At 38.5% G+C, this 17,618-nt stretch overlaps 1 protein-coding gene across 1 annotated transcript in view; it reads left to right on the plus strand.

Annotated features, from left to right (window-relative positions):
• Positions 1-17,618, plus strand: part of THSD7B (thrombospondin type 1 domain containing 7B) — a 779,270-nt gene that overhangs the window by 498,027 nt on the left and 263,625 nt on the right. Inside the window, exons 12-13 of the mRNA XM_026449366.1 lie at positions 5,348-5,542; positions 11,369-11,632. Coding sequence (XP_026305151.1) covers positions 5,348-5,542; positions 11,369-11,632 — 459 coding nt within the window. The remainder of the gene's footprint in view (positions 1-5,347; positions 5,543-11,368; positions 11,633-17,618) is intronic.

Genomic DNA, 17,618 nt, shown 5'->3' on the forward strand with positions numbered 1-17,618 from the left:
ATTCATATCCTAAATTGATTTTCTGATTTCTTTTGCATCTCTTGCATTGGGCTTCTCTAAAACATGTACTTTTAATTCTTTACCTGACATTTTGAGAATTTCTTTTTAGTTAGCATCTATTGCTGGAGGAGGATTATTGTGTTTCTTTGAGGGTGTCATAAAACCTTGCTTTTTTCCCCATGCTTTTTGTACCTTTGCATTGATTTCTGCACATCTAGAGTAGCAGTAGCTTCTTATTTTTGAATTCACTTTTATTGGGAGGAGCACTTTTTTCTTTAAGATATGGCTATGATGATTGGGTAAGGTCATTTGGTTTGCTTCTGGGTACATGTAGTGGCAAAGACTGTATGATTTCCCTGGCTATAAATAGCTTGAGTGTGGTAGCTTCCTTGAATGCAGCTGTAGTAGTGGTACACTAGGTGGATAAGCAGTCTCATGACCTGTTGGGCAGCTAGGGTGGCTTAAACAATGAGGGATGGCAGGGGTCATGAGAAGCTTTTCTTCTTCCTTATCTCTGTGATTTTTGTGCTAGGAATTGTTATAGTGGGCTGTGTGGTCTGGCCTCCAGACCAGTAGGTGGCGTTTGCAGGTTAGAGCCAGCTGCAGTGATAGTGGTAGGATTTATGCCCAACCTCTCTTTCCTGGGAGAAGTGCTCAGTTGTCTCACATGTTGGATTGGGCTATGGAGCAGCAGAGGCCTGGATCCTGTGCTGTGTCCTGGAGCAGGGGAAGAAGGTGGGTGGAGCTAGATAGTGCCAGCCTGTGCTCAGGCCCACTAGTGGCAGGTGCATTTGCCAGCCCTGATGGAAGTGGTGGGGCAATCTTCAGGCCCCCTGTTGAATGCCTGGCTTAGAGGACAACTGCTGACATGCCAAAGAGTTAGCACAGTGAGGTAGAAGTAGTCCCAGTGCTTCAGCCTTGGCCAACGGGAGTGGGACCTTAAAGCCTATAGTTTTATCCGTAGATTTCTACTTCTGATTTAATCCTCGGAAACGTTCTCTGATTTAAGGACACTATATATCTTTAATATTGGCCCCAGAATTATATTGTAGGTTATGTATAACTAATAAGTTTTTAAAATTTCTTTTCCCAAGAGTTGTGCAATGGAAGGGGCCTCTGAATTAGGTTGTACTCTGGTTACTTATTATCCCCGTTTTTGCTAAATGTCTTCTTTTCTAATTTCCTTTGTGTCTTTGTTTTGTGTGCTTTGCTGATTTTCCAGTCCTGCAGCCTTCCTACTTGCTATTTCTTTAGTATTTTCATACCCTCTAGTATAATTCAATACACGGTAATTCAATTAATGTTTATGAATAAAATGATTACTTTTATACTAGAACATTCCCAAGAAGGAAATGTTTCATTTAACTTTTTAGTGTTTTCATTTCCAGTGATCTTTTCACACTTGAAAATAAATTAGAATTCTCAACTAGAAGAAACCTGAAAACTAATTCCTGGTCTGAACTGATGATTGCATGATCTGTAGTTGTTGAGTTCTTTCTTTTCTTTTCTTTTTCCTTCAACTTTGTAGTTCTTCAATGGCCTTCATCCTTTACCATTAAGAGAGCTGTGGTCTTCAGGCTAATGTGGGTGCTGTCAAACATCATGTCCTAACTTTGAATGCATTTGGTGACATTTAGAAAACCCAAATGCCTCCATTAAGCTACTTTACAATACCAATTTATAAAGGTAAACAGATGGGTTTGCTCTGCACAGCCCTGTTAATTCAGTGAATGTGTCTTCACCATATCTGAGCTACTGGTTCATGACTGATGCTTACAAATCTAGCACCAAATCTGGCAAAGATGCAAAAATATTTTCTCCTTACCTTTATTCTTCACATACTAAGGATGACCAAGAAACAAATGAGGCATGGTGAGGAGAACGTGTGTACATATACTTGCTTGGAGAATCATCAGCCTGCTTTATTTAAAAACAAATATAAAGGATAGTAATAATCAATAGCATGTATCAAGCTCCTTAGTGTGAGACATTGTTTTAAGAATTCTCACTAGTCTTTGTTATAGATACTCTTATGATACTCATTTTAAAGATGAAAATACTAGGGCATGAAGAATTAAATAACTATCTTAGTTCACATAGCTCCTTGTTTAGACTTGAAATTTCAATCATTGTCATTTGACTTCAATATGTGTGAATTCTACCCTATTCTGTAGCTCTTCTTTCGTAATTTCTAATGCTTTCCTTTATTAATTTGAAAAGTTCAATATAGATCTCTATAAATGCAGTATATTCTAAGTTAGATACTTTCTAGAACTTGAAAACATCATTCAGTTTGGTTTATCATAGCTTTTAAATTATAAACATATTCAAAAGAAATTAAGTAATAAAATATTCTAAAATAATTTATTATAATTGAAAAAAATGGTTTTTATATATGTCAAGAGGTTTAAATTTCAGCCACGTGTGGTGGCTCACACCTGTAATCCCAACACTTTGGAAGGTCGAGGTGGGCAGATAACTTGAGGTCATGAATTTGAGACCAGCCTGGCCAACATGATGAAACCCCATCTCTACTAAAAATACAAAAAATTTAGCCGGGCATGGTGGACACTTGTAATTCCAGCTACTCTGGAGGCTGAGGCATGAGAATTGCATTAACCCAGGAGGCAGAGGTTGCAGTGAGCTGAGATCGCACCACTGCACTCCAGCCTGTGCAATGAAGCGAAACTCCATCTCTCTCAAAAAAAAAAAAAAAAAAAAAAAAAAAAAAAAGTTTAAATTTCACATAGTAATGCTTTTGAAAGTATTTAAAATGTGTCTTCATGTTATTCAGTGCATTGTCAGTTTGGAAAAAAAAATTGGCAAGATAAAAGTTCTCTAAACTCTAAATTGGTTATCTAAACAAGCAATTCAAAGAACATTTGCTTGTACCCTACTTAAGATAAAATGTTTTGCTGTATTCATCATTAATGGCTGCAATATTCCCAACAAAGAAAATGCAGGTGATGTTGGCTTGATGTGTGATGGATTTTGTTCCTGCGACGTGTATAAAAACAAAAACAAAAAAATATTCCAAATGAATGAATAGCTCCACCTGCCACAGAGCAGATGTACAAACTGGGAAGTATTGTGTATGCATCCATTGTCATCTTAGCTAATTCCTTGCTTCTAAAGCATTAGATGGATTTGTCTTTCACCGGTTCTAAATATATATATATATAGATTGATGGTGTTCAGACAGACGTATTATCTGATGTGCTCAGAATAAAGAAATAAATTCAGAATACAAGAAGAATGGGCATCTGAAAGGAGCCCCTATGTACACTTACCCTGCATAAGAGAAGTTTATATAAAAAGTTTTTTAACAACGTGATCCTAAGCTGTGGTCTTTTTGTTCCTTTCACATAGAAGATTTTTAAAAACTGTAAAAAAAAGTGATCCTAAACTGTGATTTCTTTAGAATGATGAATTCAGCAAATATCCATTAACACACAGCATGTCTGAGGCATCATGCCAAATATGGGTAGTTGGTAGACAGGGTAGACCAGAATTACGTGGGCCATTTAAACACAAAGATATTCCCTGCTTTCTCACCCAGAGATGTTGATACAGCAGATCTGAAATGGTACCATGAAATCTGTGTATCCTCATATACATCCATGGTTAAGAATTAGAAGAGTTGTTTTCAACTGGGGCAATTTTGACCCCAAGGGAACATTTGGCAATGCCTGGAGAGAGTTTTGATTGTCACCAGTTAAGAGGGGTGTATGCTACTGGCATCTAATGGGTAGAGGCCAGAGATGCTGCTACATATCTCACCATGCACAACACCCGTATATACACCCACATAAAACTGTCCAATCTAAATTTTCAATAGTTCCAAGGTTGAGAAATGTTGATCTAGAGAATATAAATGTATATTCTTTGAGAGTCTATAATTAACCAGAGTGAAAAAGATACACCAAAATATTGTGCAGTCATTCATAAAATAAAACAAAATAAATGGCATTAGTCCAAAGAATTCAGTAAAAATTTAAACAAAAATTTTAGAAATGTGTTACCTCAAGATTATTGTTTTAAGGAATGACTAGAGAGTTCCTAGTTGAAAAAGTGTGTGTGAGAAACTTTGAAAAGCTATAAAGGACTAAAAAAGCTATAAAGAACTAAAAGTAGAATTACCATTTGGTCCAGCAATCCCACTGCTCGGTATCTACCCAGAGGAAAAGAAGTCATTATTCAAAAAAGATACTTGCACACGCATGTTTATAGCAGAACCAACCCAAATGCCCATCAATCAATGAGTGGATAAAGAAACTCTGAGAATGAATATATATATATATACACACAGACACCCACACATATGTATGTATATACATATGTGTATATATACACATATATATTGTGATCATATGTACATATATATGATCATAGTGTGTGTATGTATATATATGATGGAATGTTACTCAGCCATAAAAAGGAATGAGTTAACAGCATTTGCAGTGACCAGGATGAGATTAGAGGCCATCATTCTAAGTGATGTAACTCAAAAATGGAAAACCAAACATTGTATGTTCTCACTGATATGTGGGAGCTAAGCTATGAGGATGCAAAGGCATAAGAATGATACAATGGACTTTGGGGACTTGGTGGGAACAATGGGAGGGGGTGAGGGATAAAAGACAACAAATAGGGTGTAGTGTGTACTGCTTGGGTGATGGGTGTACCAGGTTCTTACAAATCTCCACTAAAGAATTTATGTAACCGAATACCACCTGTACCCCAATAACTTATGGAAAAATTAAAATTAAAAAATAAAAGATATTTGCAGTGCTTGAAAAAAATGAAAAATTTTAACTGGTTCCTGAAAATAAGGAGAAAAATGTTTATTTACAGACAGCAGAAATTCCTTTAAAAATACTGACTGTGAAGTGCAAATAGGTCTAATTCTATAAGTGCCATCTAAATAAGCAAAAAAAAAAAAAAAAAAATCACATCTAGGAGGAGTCTATATGATTTTTTAAAAGTGGTTTTGTCCTTTTTGTGTCCTCATCTTACTCTTATAGATTCCCTTTCTTAGTTTTATATCATCTCTAGAGATTAGATGCTGAGGAGCAGGAAATACAATAAATTACTGGAAGTTATTTTGGTTGCTGTCAATGCAGGGTTTGGATTAATAATGAAACCAATTAAATCCTCAAATACCTCCAATGGCAACAACAAAAATTTAATTTCCAGGGAGAAATAAGGTTAGCTATGTTGAACACAATTTGCACCATTCGTGAAACCCAAGTTTTTAAACCTTGGGGGATTCTGCTGTCTTGTCAAAGAACCAGCAGCTGAGTGATTTAATCAAAATAATAACAAAAGAATCCATGCTTTTTTTCAGCTGTCTCATGCGTCTCTGATGACAACCAGTTGGCAGAAATGATGGAATGCCTCAAGCAGACAAATGGCATGCCTCCCCTTGTGCAAGAATGCACGGTCCCATGTCGAGAAGACTGCACCTTCACTGCTTGGTCCAAGTTTACACCCTGCTCCACGAACTGTGAAGCCACAAAAAGTAGGCGGCGACAGCTCACAGGTATAGTGTGCGTTTTACACTTTAGCATCAGGCAAGCTGAACATCTCTGGATCTTTTGTGTAGAATGTGAGGTCCAAAGGACAGGAATTTGCATCAGGTCTCTCCCTCTCTCTCCATTCCTCAATACATGTCCTCAAACTCAGAACAGTGCCTGGTATGTAGCATGTACTCAATTAATGTTTGCAAAATGAATGAAAGATGTGAACTATTTTATAGCTATCAAGTTCCTCTCTATATAGTTTTATAATCTTTGCAGTCATAAAAGGCATTTTATTCACTAACTTCTTTTGAGTAGGTAATGGCAAAGTTTGTCCTGTGCTATCATGCCAGGATCTCAGTGAGCTTGAAGGCAATCACCGATTTGGAAAGATGATCCAAAACAGATCTAACTGACATCATTGTCTTTTGCCATTATCTTATAAGCAATTTAACATTTTAAAATTTTACTAGTGTAAGGCAAAAATCAAATTACATGGACTGATTCTGCTTTTGTGATATTAATTGTGGGTTCTGTTTTCAGCTGCAAAATTTAATGGAAATTAAAGCAACTAATTGTTTAATTGAATTCTGGGGGCATTTTTTGCCTGCAGTATGCAAATAATTGATGCAATAGTGTATTTTACTACTTGCCTAGATAAATATCCCATAACTTCTCTTAACTTCTTATGCATTTGTATATGCAGAAAACGAAGAACCAAAGGAAAATGCCAGAATAATCATTGAGATAATGAAATTGGTGTTGACATTGGAGAATTAAGCACAGATGACCGTTTGTTCTCATGAGCAGTTGAAGTGCTAATTCTGTTGGTTTCAACACTCTTTTGTCTGAATACATTGCTTACCTGATCACATTTCGAATTTAAATCACTATTATGGATTTAAGTAATCCACTAGAGCCTTTAATGGGATTTCTGCACACAAACTGGAAGTCCATTTGTAAGTGTAGGTGAAATGCATAACCATAAACAGAAACACCAAACAAGAAATTCTGTGCTTTGTGCCCTATCTTCCACAAAAATTTGTGCCACATAATTTTATGCAACATTGCTTGTTTCTAAGATACAACAAATTTCTCATAGAAAAACAACACAATGAGATAGATTGTATGTGACAGGAATATTTGAAGTTCAGGGGCCAATTAATGAAACTTTGTTTGCCTATGCAAACATAATGCATCAGAAGCCATTACTCTGGCAACTCTTTATATACTTGAAATGAGAGAGAATTTCCTGTAGAGGGAAAGGAAGTTTTTAATTAGTGGCCAGTTTTTTTCTTTTTTCTTGAAAGTTTATTGATGATAGTTTACACTTACATAATGAAAATGGAAAATATTGAAAAGCCTAGGATATTTATTCATTTTACAACCAGCACCATTTATGTTATAAATTGTTAAAACTCCAATGAATTTGACTTTTATTTAAAATGTTCCTTTTATATAAATATTGAAGAATAGCTATACATTTTTTTCTGCAAACTCTAATCTAAAAATTACTCATACTAAAAGATTGTTTGAAATTTCTTTTCTAAATTATTAATGGCTGTACTTTCAGGTGGCTAATTGACCTTTGTGTATCTTTATGTCTATGTGGCACCAAAACAAGTTAGCAATTTCATGAAATACATGAGTTTAAAAAACAAAACAAAACAGTAAAATGAATCATTTAATATCACTGTTGAAAAAAAAAATCCCACTAGTGAATTGAAATATTTTCACTTTCCAAGACTTATTTTTATTGTCGTGAAACTAATGCTTGTATTTTGTTATCCCTAAGTAATTTGGTAGTAAAAGCAGTAAACAATCTCTAACATGAATGCTGCTGAAAGCCTTGGACTCAAACTCCAAAGCCATGTGATTCTTTCTCTCTTTAACACAAACACACACACTAAAACATATAAACATAAATACAAGCCACTTCATTGAATATGGGGCCATACAGGATATTTAACTTTCTTTTGTCCATTTGTAACAAGAGGCTTTAATTCACTGAGTATTCTGTATGTTGTACCCAAACTATGTCATCACACGTTTTAGACTCAATAGTATTTAAAGCAATTGTTTATAGAATGCCAAGAATATTCCATTTATTAGATAGAAAACGTGTCCAGGTGTTATATATGTTATATGGGATATAATATACAGATATTTATTTATAATAACTAGATAACTAGTAGATATTCTGATTTAAGGAAGAAAAAGTCTTTAGAATTGTACTAGGGATTGATTTTTAATATTAACTTGTTCTGAATCCAAAGGTTAATGCTGACTTTGATTAGTATATAATCAAAGTAAAGGACCACTGATAATATGTTTCTTATTGTGACAACCGTATCTGCATTAACTTGCTTAAATCCTTCATCAAACAGTGATGCTATGTAATTAATAAGGATATCATAAACATAGAGGCAGCACGTATTTGTACAGAATATTTGTTCTGCTGGTAATTTCTGGTCACCTTGTAGATGAATATTTTTTTCTTTAGGTTTTTATCCTCCCTCTCATTCTCTTTTTTTCTCCTCCCTCCTTCTCCTTTATCTTTTTCTTTTGTTTTACAACTTCCTTTTCTCAATTATTCAACGAATATTTTTTTGTTTACCGCTTATGTGTGCTAGTCCTTGGTAATACCACAAGGGAATCAATAGACATGATACCAACTTAAGAGAACTTACAGTCTAATTGGAAATATGGCGAGATTTTTACTGGATATAATTACAGTATAGTTTCTGCTATAGTAGCTGTTGTATTGGGTGAAGTATTGAAACAAATCCTATTGTTATAACAAATTATCACAACATTGCTGGCTTAAAGCAGCACAGATTTATTATTTTACAGGCCTGTAGTGTTTCACAGATCTAAATAAAGACAAGATGTTGGTAAGGCTGCATTTCTCTCTGTAGGCTTCAGGGGACAATGGTTTCCTTTCATTTTCAAGCTTGTAGAGGCTGTGCATGTCCTTGGCTCACGTTCCCCTCCATCTTCAAAGCCAGCAACATTGCATCTCGCTAACCATTCTTCCATGTTCAAGGATGGTTTTCTGGAGGGAGTAACCCGTGAGTTTTGATGTGAAGAAGAAGTAGGTGTTAGCTAGCCTATGGAAGGATGATAGAAATTGTGGAAATTTCTGGAGTAAACATACAAAGGCCAGAAGCAAAATGAGTAATTTCTAGGAACTGAAAGAGGCTCACTATGACTGTACCGTAACGTGCTAGAGGCAGAGTGGTACAATGTAGGCCAGAGGCAGATACAAATGGGCACAAATCATATAGGTCCTTAATGACCCTAGGGAAAGAGCCTGGACTTCATTCTGTACTATGGTAAGCCATGGCAGAGTTTTCAGTGGACAAGTGATTTGATGAGATTTGTACTTTGAAAGCTGGCTCTGACTGCAATGTGGTGGACAGATTGAAGGTATAGAGGTATGACGGCAACAAGATCTTGGAGGAATCTGCTGTAATTTCAGCTGGAGATTTGCAGGTGGGGCTAAACATGGGTGACATCCATTGGAATGGAAACAAATGGACTGATGCAATGAATCTTTAAGCATTTGAAGTGCTATGCCTTTGTCATTAATCCGATGTAGGGGCTTCAACAGAATAATTCAGAACATTCCAACTTTGAACTTGGTGATATTGGTAGAATTGAGAAACACAGGAGAAAGAAAGGTGATGTAAAGAGAATGGGTGTGATTGGTTCTTTAGGTGTAGATTTTTCGGTCTATGGATTAGAAGCTTGAGCAAGAAATCTTGAATGAAGACGTTAATTTAAAATTGAAGAAATATGGATGATAATTTAAACTCTTCAAACGGGTGAAGTTGTAGAATCAAAAGAGAGACGAACCTAAGATGGTGCCTTGGGGAACCCCATCAGTTTAAGAGAGGTAGAGAAGAAAAATAGTTTACCAAGTAAAAGTAAATAATATATGGCAAGAGAGAGGTGGGGGCATGGGGTGAGGGTGAGGAACAAAAAGATATGTTACGATGGAGCTTGGAAAGAATATTTCAAGAATGAAAGTGTAGTCAACACTCTGAACTATCATTGAGTGATTAGACCTGAAAGATAAGGAATCAAAGATATTCCAGGGCTTTGGCTTTGTTTCTTGTTTTTGTTGTTGTTTGTTTCTCGCTTGATAACAGTGGTTTCCAGAAATAAGTAGACAGAATCCAGGGTTAAGTGGATTTAGAAGAGAAATGAAACTGAAGAGATGGAGACTGAGAGATTCAACAATATTTTATGGAAGTTTGAAAAAAGGGAGGTCTTGAACTTGCTAAATGCTAATAGGAAGGAGCCACTCACTAATTATTGATGTATCTCTCAGCCAGTACATTTTCATGGCTGTGATGGAGGCTGTGCTTTTCAGACTTATTCTAGTGTCCTAATGGTAGAGGCAAGTGAATATCTTCTATCAGAAGTATAGCTGAATCTACTACCAGATCAACTTCAGGTCCTGCAGAAATTCTTTTTTTTTTTTTTTTTTTTTTTCTTTTTTGAGACACAGTCTCGCTCTATCACCCAGGCTAGAGTGCAGTGATGCGATCTCGGTTCACTGCAACCTCTGCCTCCTGTGGTCAAGCGATTCTCCTGCCTCTTCCTCTTGAGTAGCTGGGATTACAGGTGCATGCCACCACACTTGACTAATTTTTGTGTTTTTAGTAGAGATGGGGTTTCCCTATGTTGGCCAGGCTGGTCTTGAACTTCTGATCTCAAGCAACCCTCCTGCAGCGGCCTCCCAAAGTGCTGGGATTACAGGTGTTGTGAGCCACCATGCCCAGCCTAGAAATTCTTATTTATTGCAAACGTAAGCATCATGGCAGACCATAGAGCCAATCATCCTGTCAACAACTCTAGAATTATATGTAATGCAAACCATGTAGCAATGAGAAAGTAGCCCATGCATCAATCAGCTTGTATCAGGCATTTTCAGAACAGCCATAAACATAGAAAATAGACCAATAAAACTGCTTATATATTTTATAATCAGCCATGACTCTAGCTAATGACTAACTAATGAGAAAACAAAAGGTGGAATTATTAGATCTAGGAAAATTTTTAGTAATCTAGAGGAATCGTGTTGATAGCAAAGTTGAATCAAGTTACAGGCTGATTCGGAATCCACTAAACATGATTACCAAGTGTTTACAGCTGTGAAAAATGACACTGCATTGTCTTACTCAGAGTTGGGACCACAGCTAACAGGTCCATCAAAGTGAATTGGTAAGGTAAAGTCATATTCCAGAATACTTAAGTTAGAAGAATCTCTCAAAATGAAAGAGCTTTTTCTCTGATTAAATTATCCAGTATGACTTGATCATTTATTTCAATTTATTGTTTGCATAGATGTTTGGGAGCTGCCTGATGGCAGAGACCAAAATGAGTTTAACTTCGTCCATGTATCTCATTGCAATAGACCTCTACTAAAAAGAGAGGGAGTTAACCACTTAGATGCTTTCGTTGGTTCCCTGGCGATCATTAGTCAAGGAGAATGAGGACAGGGTTATCAATATGTTTTTTCCAGCAAACTATAGAGAAAATAATATTAAATAAATTAACTGGAATTCTCTAGCTGTAGCAAACATCTTCCAAATATTTTATGCCACTCTCAAACATTAAACCATTTTCTACATTTTTCAAATTAACTTGAATTTCACAGTTGTTCTGGGAGTTGTTTTCATTGTCTCAGGATTACTTTCATGGCAAAAGAGTGAAGAAAACAAAGGCTTTATTTTATTTAAGGTTTAATATTCTAAAAGTTTACAAATACAAAACTGTGAGTGACTTTTAACAAAACAGCAGATAGACATTTAATATCTCAATGTCTCTTGTTGGAACAGGGAAAAGCAGAAAGAAGGAGAAATGCCAGGATGCTGACCTTTACCCTCTAGTGGAGACAGAACTATGTCCTTGTGATGAATTTGTATCCCAACCTTATGGAAACTGGTCAGATTGCATTCTTCCAGAAGGCAGAAGGGAGCCTCAGCGAGGACTGCGGGTACAAGGAGAGAGCAAAGAATGTGGAGAAGGCATGCGCTTTCAAGCAGTAGCCTGCTCTGATAAAAATGGAAGACCTGTTGACCCCTCCTTCTGCAGCAGCTCTGGTAAGGAGATGGATGAAGAGTAACAGATGAGAACACTCACACACAGTTTGGGAGGTTTTTCTCAGATCCAGAATTAATAGCTCTGCTCTATAATAATTGTTTTAGTTCTCCTTTGTCAATAACACATTGTCTCTCATAAAATATGGACAGATGAAATGCATACATCTACATCTCAATGATTATCTGGAATGTGATGGTGCTGGCTCCCTGACTCACTTCATTCTCTACTTCACCTTTGTTTATTAACCGCCTGTTTACTGGTGGTCAGCACTGCTGCTCCACTTCACTGAGAAAGCCAACGCCAAGTACAAACAAATAAGCTCCATGCTGTTTTTTGGTGCTCTGACAATATACATAGAAGGCATCAGAACTTGAGTGTCTTCAAATGTAGTTGAGAAAAAAAATCAATGAAAAAGTTGATTTTAAAAGTTTCACTATATAAAGTAGAAGTATACCCAAGTTAATAGAAAAAAACTATAGGAAAAAAAAAAAACAGAGACAATCTCAGAGAGTTTTGTGAGATGTTAATCCAGGAAAATACTGTTTTTGAACCTTAATTGGGAGAAGTTGAAAGATCTGGGTGTATGGAAAAAGGAGTGGAGGTTAAATATAGCTGGGGTGAAAGTTGGTGAAACAGGCTGAAAGCAATCATTACAATGGAGCTTATGAATTTCCTGCTCTGTTTTTCTTTGTTTTTTTTTTTTTTTTTTTTACTAGTTTTTTTAAAAAGAATAAACAAGTCTAGAAATAAATGGGTAGATGTTGGTCTTAGTCATCAAGGTTTTGTGTACTAATAAATGTTCTCAGTAATACCAGAAACTCAAATTCAATTGTAGTGTACAAACTAAATAAATGATAGATCTTCTTTATTGCCAGCATACTAGCTATCTTTATTTAAGATATGCCCATATCAATTATGGATCAATTATGGGCATTGTGCTTTGACTTATCTAGTCTTGGCATAGATTATTCGGAGGTTTAATTATGCTCCGAGGTCACCCCAACCAAAATTTTTAATGCAGGCGTAGTAGTTTGGGTCCGTAGATTTATGTGGGTTTTGGTTGCATTAATAAATGAAAGCTCCATAGGGTCTTCTTGTCTTATTATTTTATGTCCACCTCTTCACGGGCAGGTCAATTTCACTGGTTGAAAGTAAGAGACAGTTGAACCCTCATGTTGCCATTCATACAAGTCCCTATTTAAAGAACAAGTGATTATGCTACCTTTGCATGGTCAGGGTACTGCGGCCGTTAAACATGTGTCACTGGGCAGGCAGTGCCTCTAATACTGGTAATGCTAGAGGTGATATTTTTGGTAAACAGGTGGGGTTAGGCTTGCTGAGTTCCTTTTACTTTTTTTAACCTTTCCTTAAAGGCATGCCTGTGTTGGAGTAACAGTATAAGTAATACTGGCTTGTTTGTATTTATTAATATTAGGCTGTTAAGCATCGGTGAAGTTTTTCGGTCTGATTTAGGCTTATGCGGTAGAGAAGATGTTCATGTTACTCATACTAGCATTATTGCTTCTATTGTGTAATAGATTAATCCAATGTGATGTGGGGAGTTCAGTGAGATGCTTGGGATTTTTTAAGTAATTAATGTTGAGCTTGAACGCTTTCTTAATTGATGGCTGCTTTTGGGCCAACTATGGAAGTTAAGTTTTTTACTCTCTATATAAGGTTTTTTCCTAGTGTCTAAAGAGCTGTCCCTCTTTAGACTAACAATTAAGTTTACAGGAGGATTGTGTGGTTCTGCGGGTAAACTTAAGGTTGAACTAAGATTCTATCTTGGATAACCAGCTATCACCAGGCTCAGTAGGCTTGTCACCTCTACCCACAAATCTTCCCACTATTTTGCTACATAGACGGGTGTGCTCCTTTAGCTGTTTTTGGGTAGCTCGTCTGGTTTCGGGGAATTTGGCTTTAGTTCTCTTTGTGAAATGGTCTCTAGTTAATTCATTATGCAGAAGGTATAGGGGTGAGTCCTTGCTATTTTGTGCTTGGTTAATCTTTTTTCATCTTTCCTTTGTGGTACTATGTCTATAGCGCCGAGGTAAAATTTCTTTTTTTTTTTTTTTTTTTTTTTTTTTTTTTTTTTTTTTTTTTTTTTTGAGATGGAGTCTTGCTCTGTCGCCCAGGCTGGAGTGCAGTGGCCGGATCTCAGCTCACTGCAAGCTCCACTTCCCGGGTTCCCGCCATTCTCCTGCCTCAGCCTCCGGAGTAGCTGGGACTACAGGCGCCCACCACCTCGCCTGGCTAGTTTTTTGTATTTTTTATTAGAGACGGGGTTTCACCGTATTAGCCAGGATGGTCTGGATCTCCTGACCTCGTGATCCACCTGTCTCGGCCTCCCAAAGTGCTGGGATTACAGGCTTGAGCCACTGCGCCCGGCCGCGCCGAGGTAAAATTTCTATCGCCTATACTTTTGTGTGTGTAAATGGTTTAGTATATAATAATTTGGTAGTAGTATTGATTAGATTTTTTTGGGCTAGTGTTAGCTCAAGGCAATCAAGTGATACTGGTATCTTCTGGGTGTAAGCCGGATGCTTTGTGTTGAGCTATGCCTTGGTTTATCCAAGTGCACCTTCCAGTACACTTACCGTGTTACGACTTATCTCCTCTGTATAAATGTTGGGGTGTTAGTTAAGTTAGTCCTTAAATATATTTGAGGACAGCGACGGGCAGTGTGGGCGTGCTTCATGGCCTAATTCAATTAAGCACTCTATTCTTAATTTACTACTAAATCCTCCTTGGACTTTTAGGTTTCATAAAAGCTATGGTAGGGTTTTCTGGGGTAGAAAATGTAGCCCATTTTTTTCCCATCTCATAAGCTACACCTTGACCTAACGTTTTTGTGTGGGCGTTTGCGCTTACTTTGTGACCTTTGTTAGGGTTTGCTGAGGATGGCGGTATACAGGCTGAGCGAGAGATGGTGAGGTGGATCAGGATTTATCGATTATAGAACAGGCTCCTCTAGGGGGATGTGAAGCACCGCCAAGTCCTTTGAGTTTTAAGCTGTTGCTTGTAGTGTTCTGGCGAGTAGTTTTGCTATTCTAACTATTGAAGTTTAAGGCTAAGCATAGTGGGGTATCTAATCCCAGTTTGAGTCTTAGCTATTGTGTGTTCAGAAGTTTTAAAGCCACTTTCGTAGTTTATTTTACATCAGCTAAGGTTTTACAATTTAGATGGAGTTTAGCTTTATTGTATTAGATCTAAAACACTCTTTACGCCGGTGTCTATTAGCTTGGGTTAATCGTATGGCCGCAGTGGCTGGCACGAAATTAACCAACCTTGAATATAGCATAGCTTAGTTCAACTTTCGTTTATTGCTAAAGATTTGTCACTGCTGTTTCCCATGGGGGTGTGGCTGAGCAAAGTGTTTTGAGCTGCGTTGTGCGTGCTTGATACTTACTCCTCTTAGTCATGATGACTTATAGGGTGTCTTCACCGGAGTGGGGATGCTTGCATGTGTAATCTTGCTAAGAGTTAATAGAAAGGCCAGGATCAAACCTGTTTGTTCATGGGGTGTGCAGACCCATCTAGGCATTTTCAGTGTCTTGCTTTGGGTATATTAAGCTACATAAACGGAAAGACAGATAATTATGAAATGCTGTCTTTGGGGTTGTGGTGGTAAGGGTGTGGGTTTGGTATTGTGTAATTATTTGGGAAAAGAGAGAGAGAATGGGGTCAAGAGTGGTAGGGTGAAGTAAATTTTTATTAGTTGAGGGAATGGCAGTTGAAGTTGTGCAAGCTAAAAGATGAAAATGCAAGCTCTGGCCAGGTGGACTTAAGGCTTTTGGCAAAAGTGAATTTATGGGGTGAAGGCCGGAGATGGGGGAGGGGGGTTTGGCATAAAATTTATTGTGATTTTGGTAGTGTAATGGGGGCGTGTTGTGTAGTTAGTCGTTAATATGTCTTACAAGCATGAATTAAATAACACCTTGTGGTACTTATGCGGGACTAGGATATTGAACATAGGTGCAATTAATAATGGTATGGACTAGGAATCAAAGACAGGTGCTGCAGCATGTAATGTGGTGGGACCGGCTTTCTGCAATGGGGTCGCATGCAGACCAGAGATAAAAGATACCAAATGCATGGAGAGCTCCTGTGACTGGTTAATAGGGTGATAGACCCGTGATCCATCAAGATGTCTTATTTAAGGGGAACGTGTGGGCGATCTTAGTTCTATGGCCCTGAGGTAAGAACCAGATGCTGCATACAGTTCACTATAGCTACCCCCATGAGTTATGGGCCCAGAGGGAGGAGAGTAGCACTCTTCTGCGGGATATTGATTTCACGGAGGATGGTGAACAAGGGACACCTAACTGAGGGGGGTATCCGTAGTGACGAGAAAGTATTTGACTGAAATGTGCCATGTCCGGTAAAGGATGTGATGTGCTATGTACAATAAATGACATGTTGGTCAGTTGATATTCTAGGGGTCATACTGGGTCTTTGGATCTTGGGGTTATGTACTATAGTTGATGGATCTATTAGGGTTCTTGCTTGTAAGCATGTTTTGGAGGATGATTAGTAAATATATAAGAGTATGTGCTAAGATGGCCGAATAGGAAGAGCTCCAGTCTCCAACTCCCAGCGCGAGCGACACAGAAGACTGGTGATTTCTGCATTTTCAACTGAGGTACTGGGGTCATCTCACTAGGGAGTGCTGGACAATCGGTGCTGGTCAGCTGCTGCAGCCCGACCAGCGAGAGCTGAAGCGGGGCGAGGCATTGCCTCACCTGGGAAGCGCAAGGGGGAAGGGAATCCCTTTTCCTAGCCAGGGGAACTGAGACACACAACACCTGGAAAATCGGGTAACTCCCACCCCAATACTGCACTGTAAGCAAAAGGGCACACCAGGAGAATTTACCCCACACCTGGCCGGGAGGGTCCCATGCCCACGGAGCCTCCCTCCTTGCCAACACAGCAGTCTGCGGAGATCTAACGGCAAGGCAGCAGCGAGGCTGGGGGAGGGGCGCCCGCCATTGCCGAGGCTTAAGTAGGTAAGCAAAGCTGCTGGGAAGCTCGAACTGGGTGGAACTCACAGCAGCTCAAGGAAACCTGCCTGTCTCTGTAGACTCTGCCTCTGGGGACAGGGCACAGCTAAAAAATAACAGGGGAAGCAGCAGAGGCCTGTGCAGACGTGAACGAGTCTGTCTGACAGCTTTGAAGAGAGCAGTGGATCTCCCAACACGGAGGTTGAGATCTGAGAAGTGACAGACTGCCTGCTCAAGTGGGTCCCTGACCCCTGAGTAGCCTAACTGGGAGACATCCCCCACTAGGGGCAGTCTGACACCCCACACCTCACAGGGTGGAGTACACCCCTGAGAGGAAGCTTCCAAAGTAAGAATCAGACAGGTACACTCACTGTTCAGCAATATTCTATCTTCTGCAACCTCTGCTGCTGATACCCAGGCAAACAGGGTCTGGAGTGGACCTCAAGCAATCTCCAACAGACCGACAGCTGAAGGTCCTGACTATTAGAAGGAAAACTATCAAACAGGAAGAACACCTATACCAAAACCCCATCAGTACGTCACCATCATCAAAGACCAGAGGCAGATAAAACCACAAAGATGGGGAAGAAGCAGGGCAGAAAAGCTGGAAATTCAAAAAATAAGAGCGTATCTCCCCCTGCAAAGGAGCGCAGCTCATTGCCAGCAACGGATCAAAGCTGGTCAGAGAATGATTTTGACAAAATGAGGAAGAAGGCTTCAGTCCATCAAACTTCTCAGAGCTAAAGGAGGAATTACGTACCCAGCGCAAAGAAACTAAAAATCTTGAAAAAAGAGTGGAAGAATTGACAGCTAGACTAATTAATGCAGAGAAGGTCATAAATGAAATGACAGAGATGAAAACCATGACACAAGAAATACGTGACAAATGCACAAGCTTCAGTAACCGACTCGATCAACTGGAAGAAAGAGTATCAGCAATTGAGGATCAAATGAATGAAATGAAGTGAGAAGAGAAACCAAAAGA

This window comes from Piliocolobus tephrosceles, chromosome 11, assembly GCF_002776525.5.
Source record: "Piliocolobus tephrosceles isolate RC106 chromosome 11, ASM277652v3, whole genome shotgun sequence".
NCBI classification, from domain to species: domain Eukaryota; kingdom Metazoa; phylum Chordata; class Mammalia; order Primates; family Cercopithecidae; genus Piliocolobus; species Piliocolobus tephrosceles.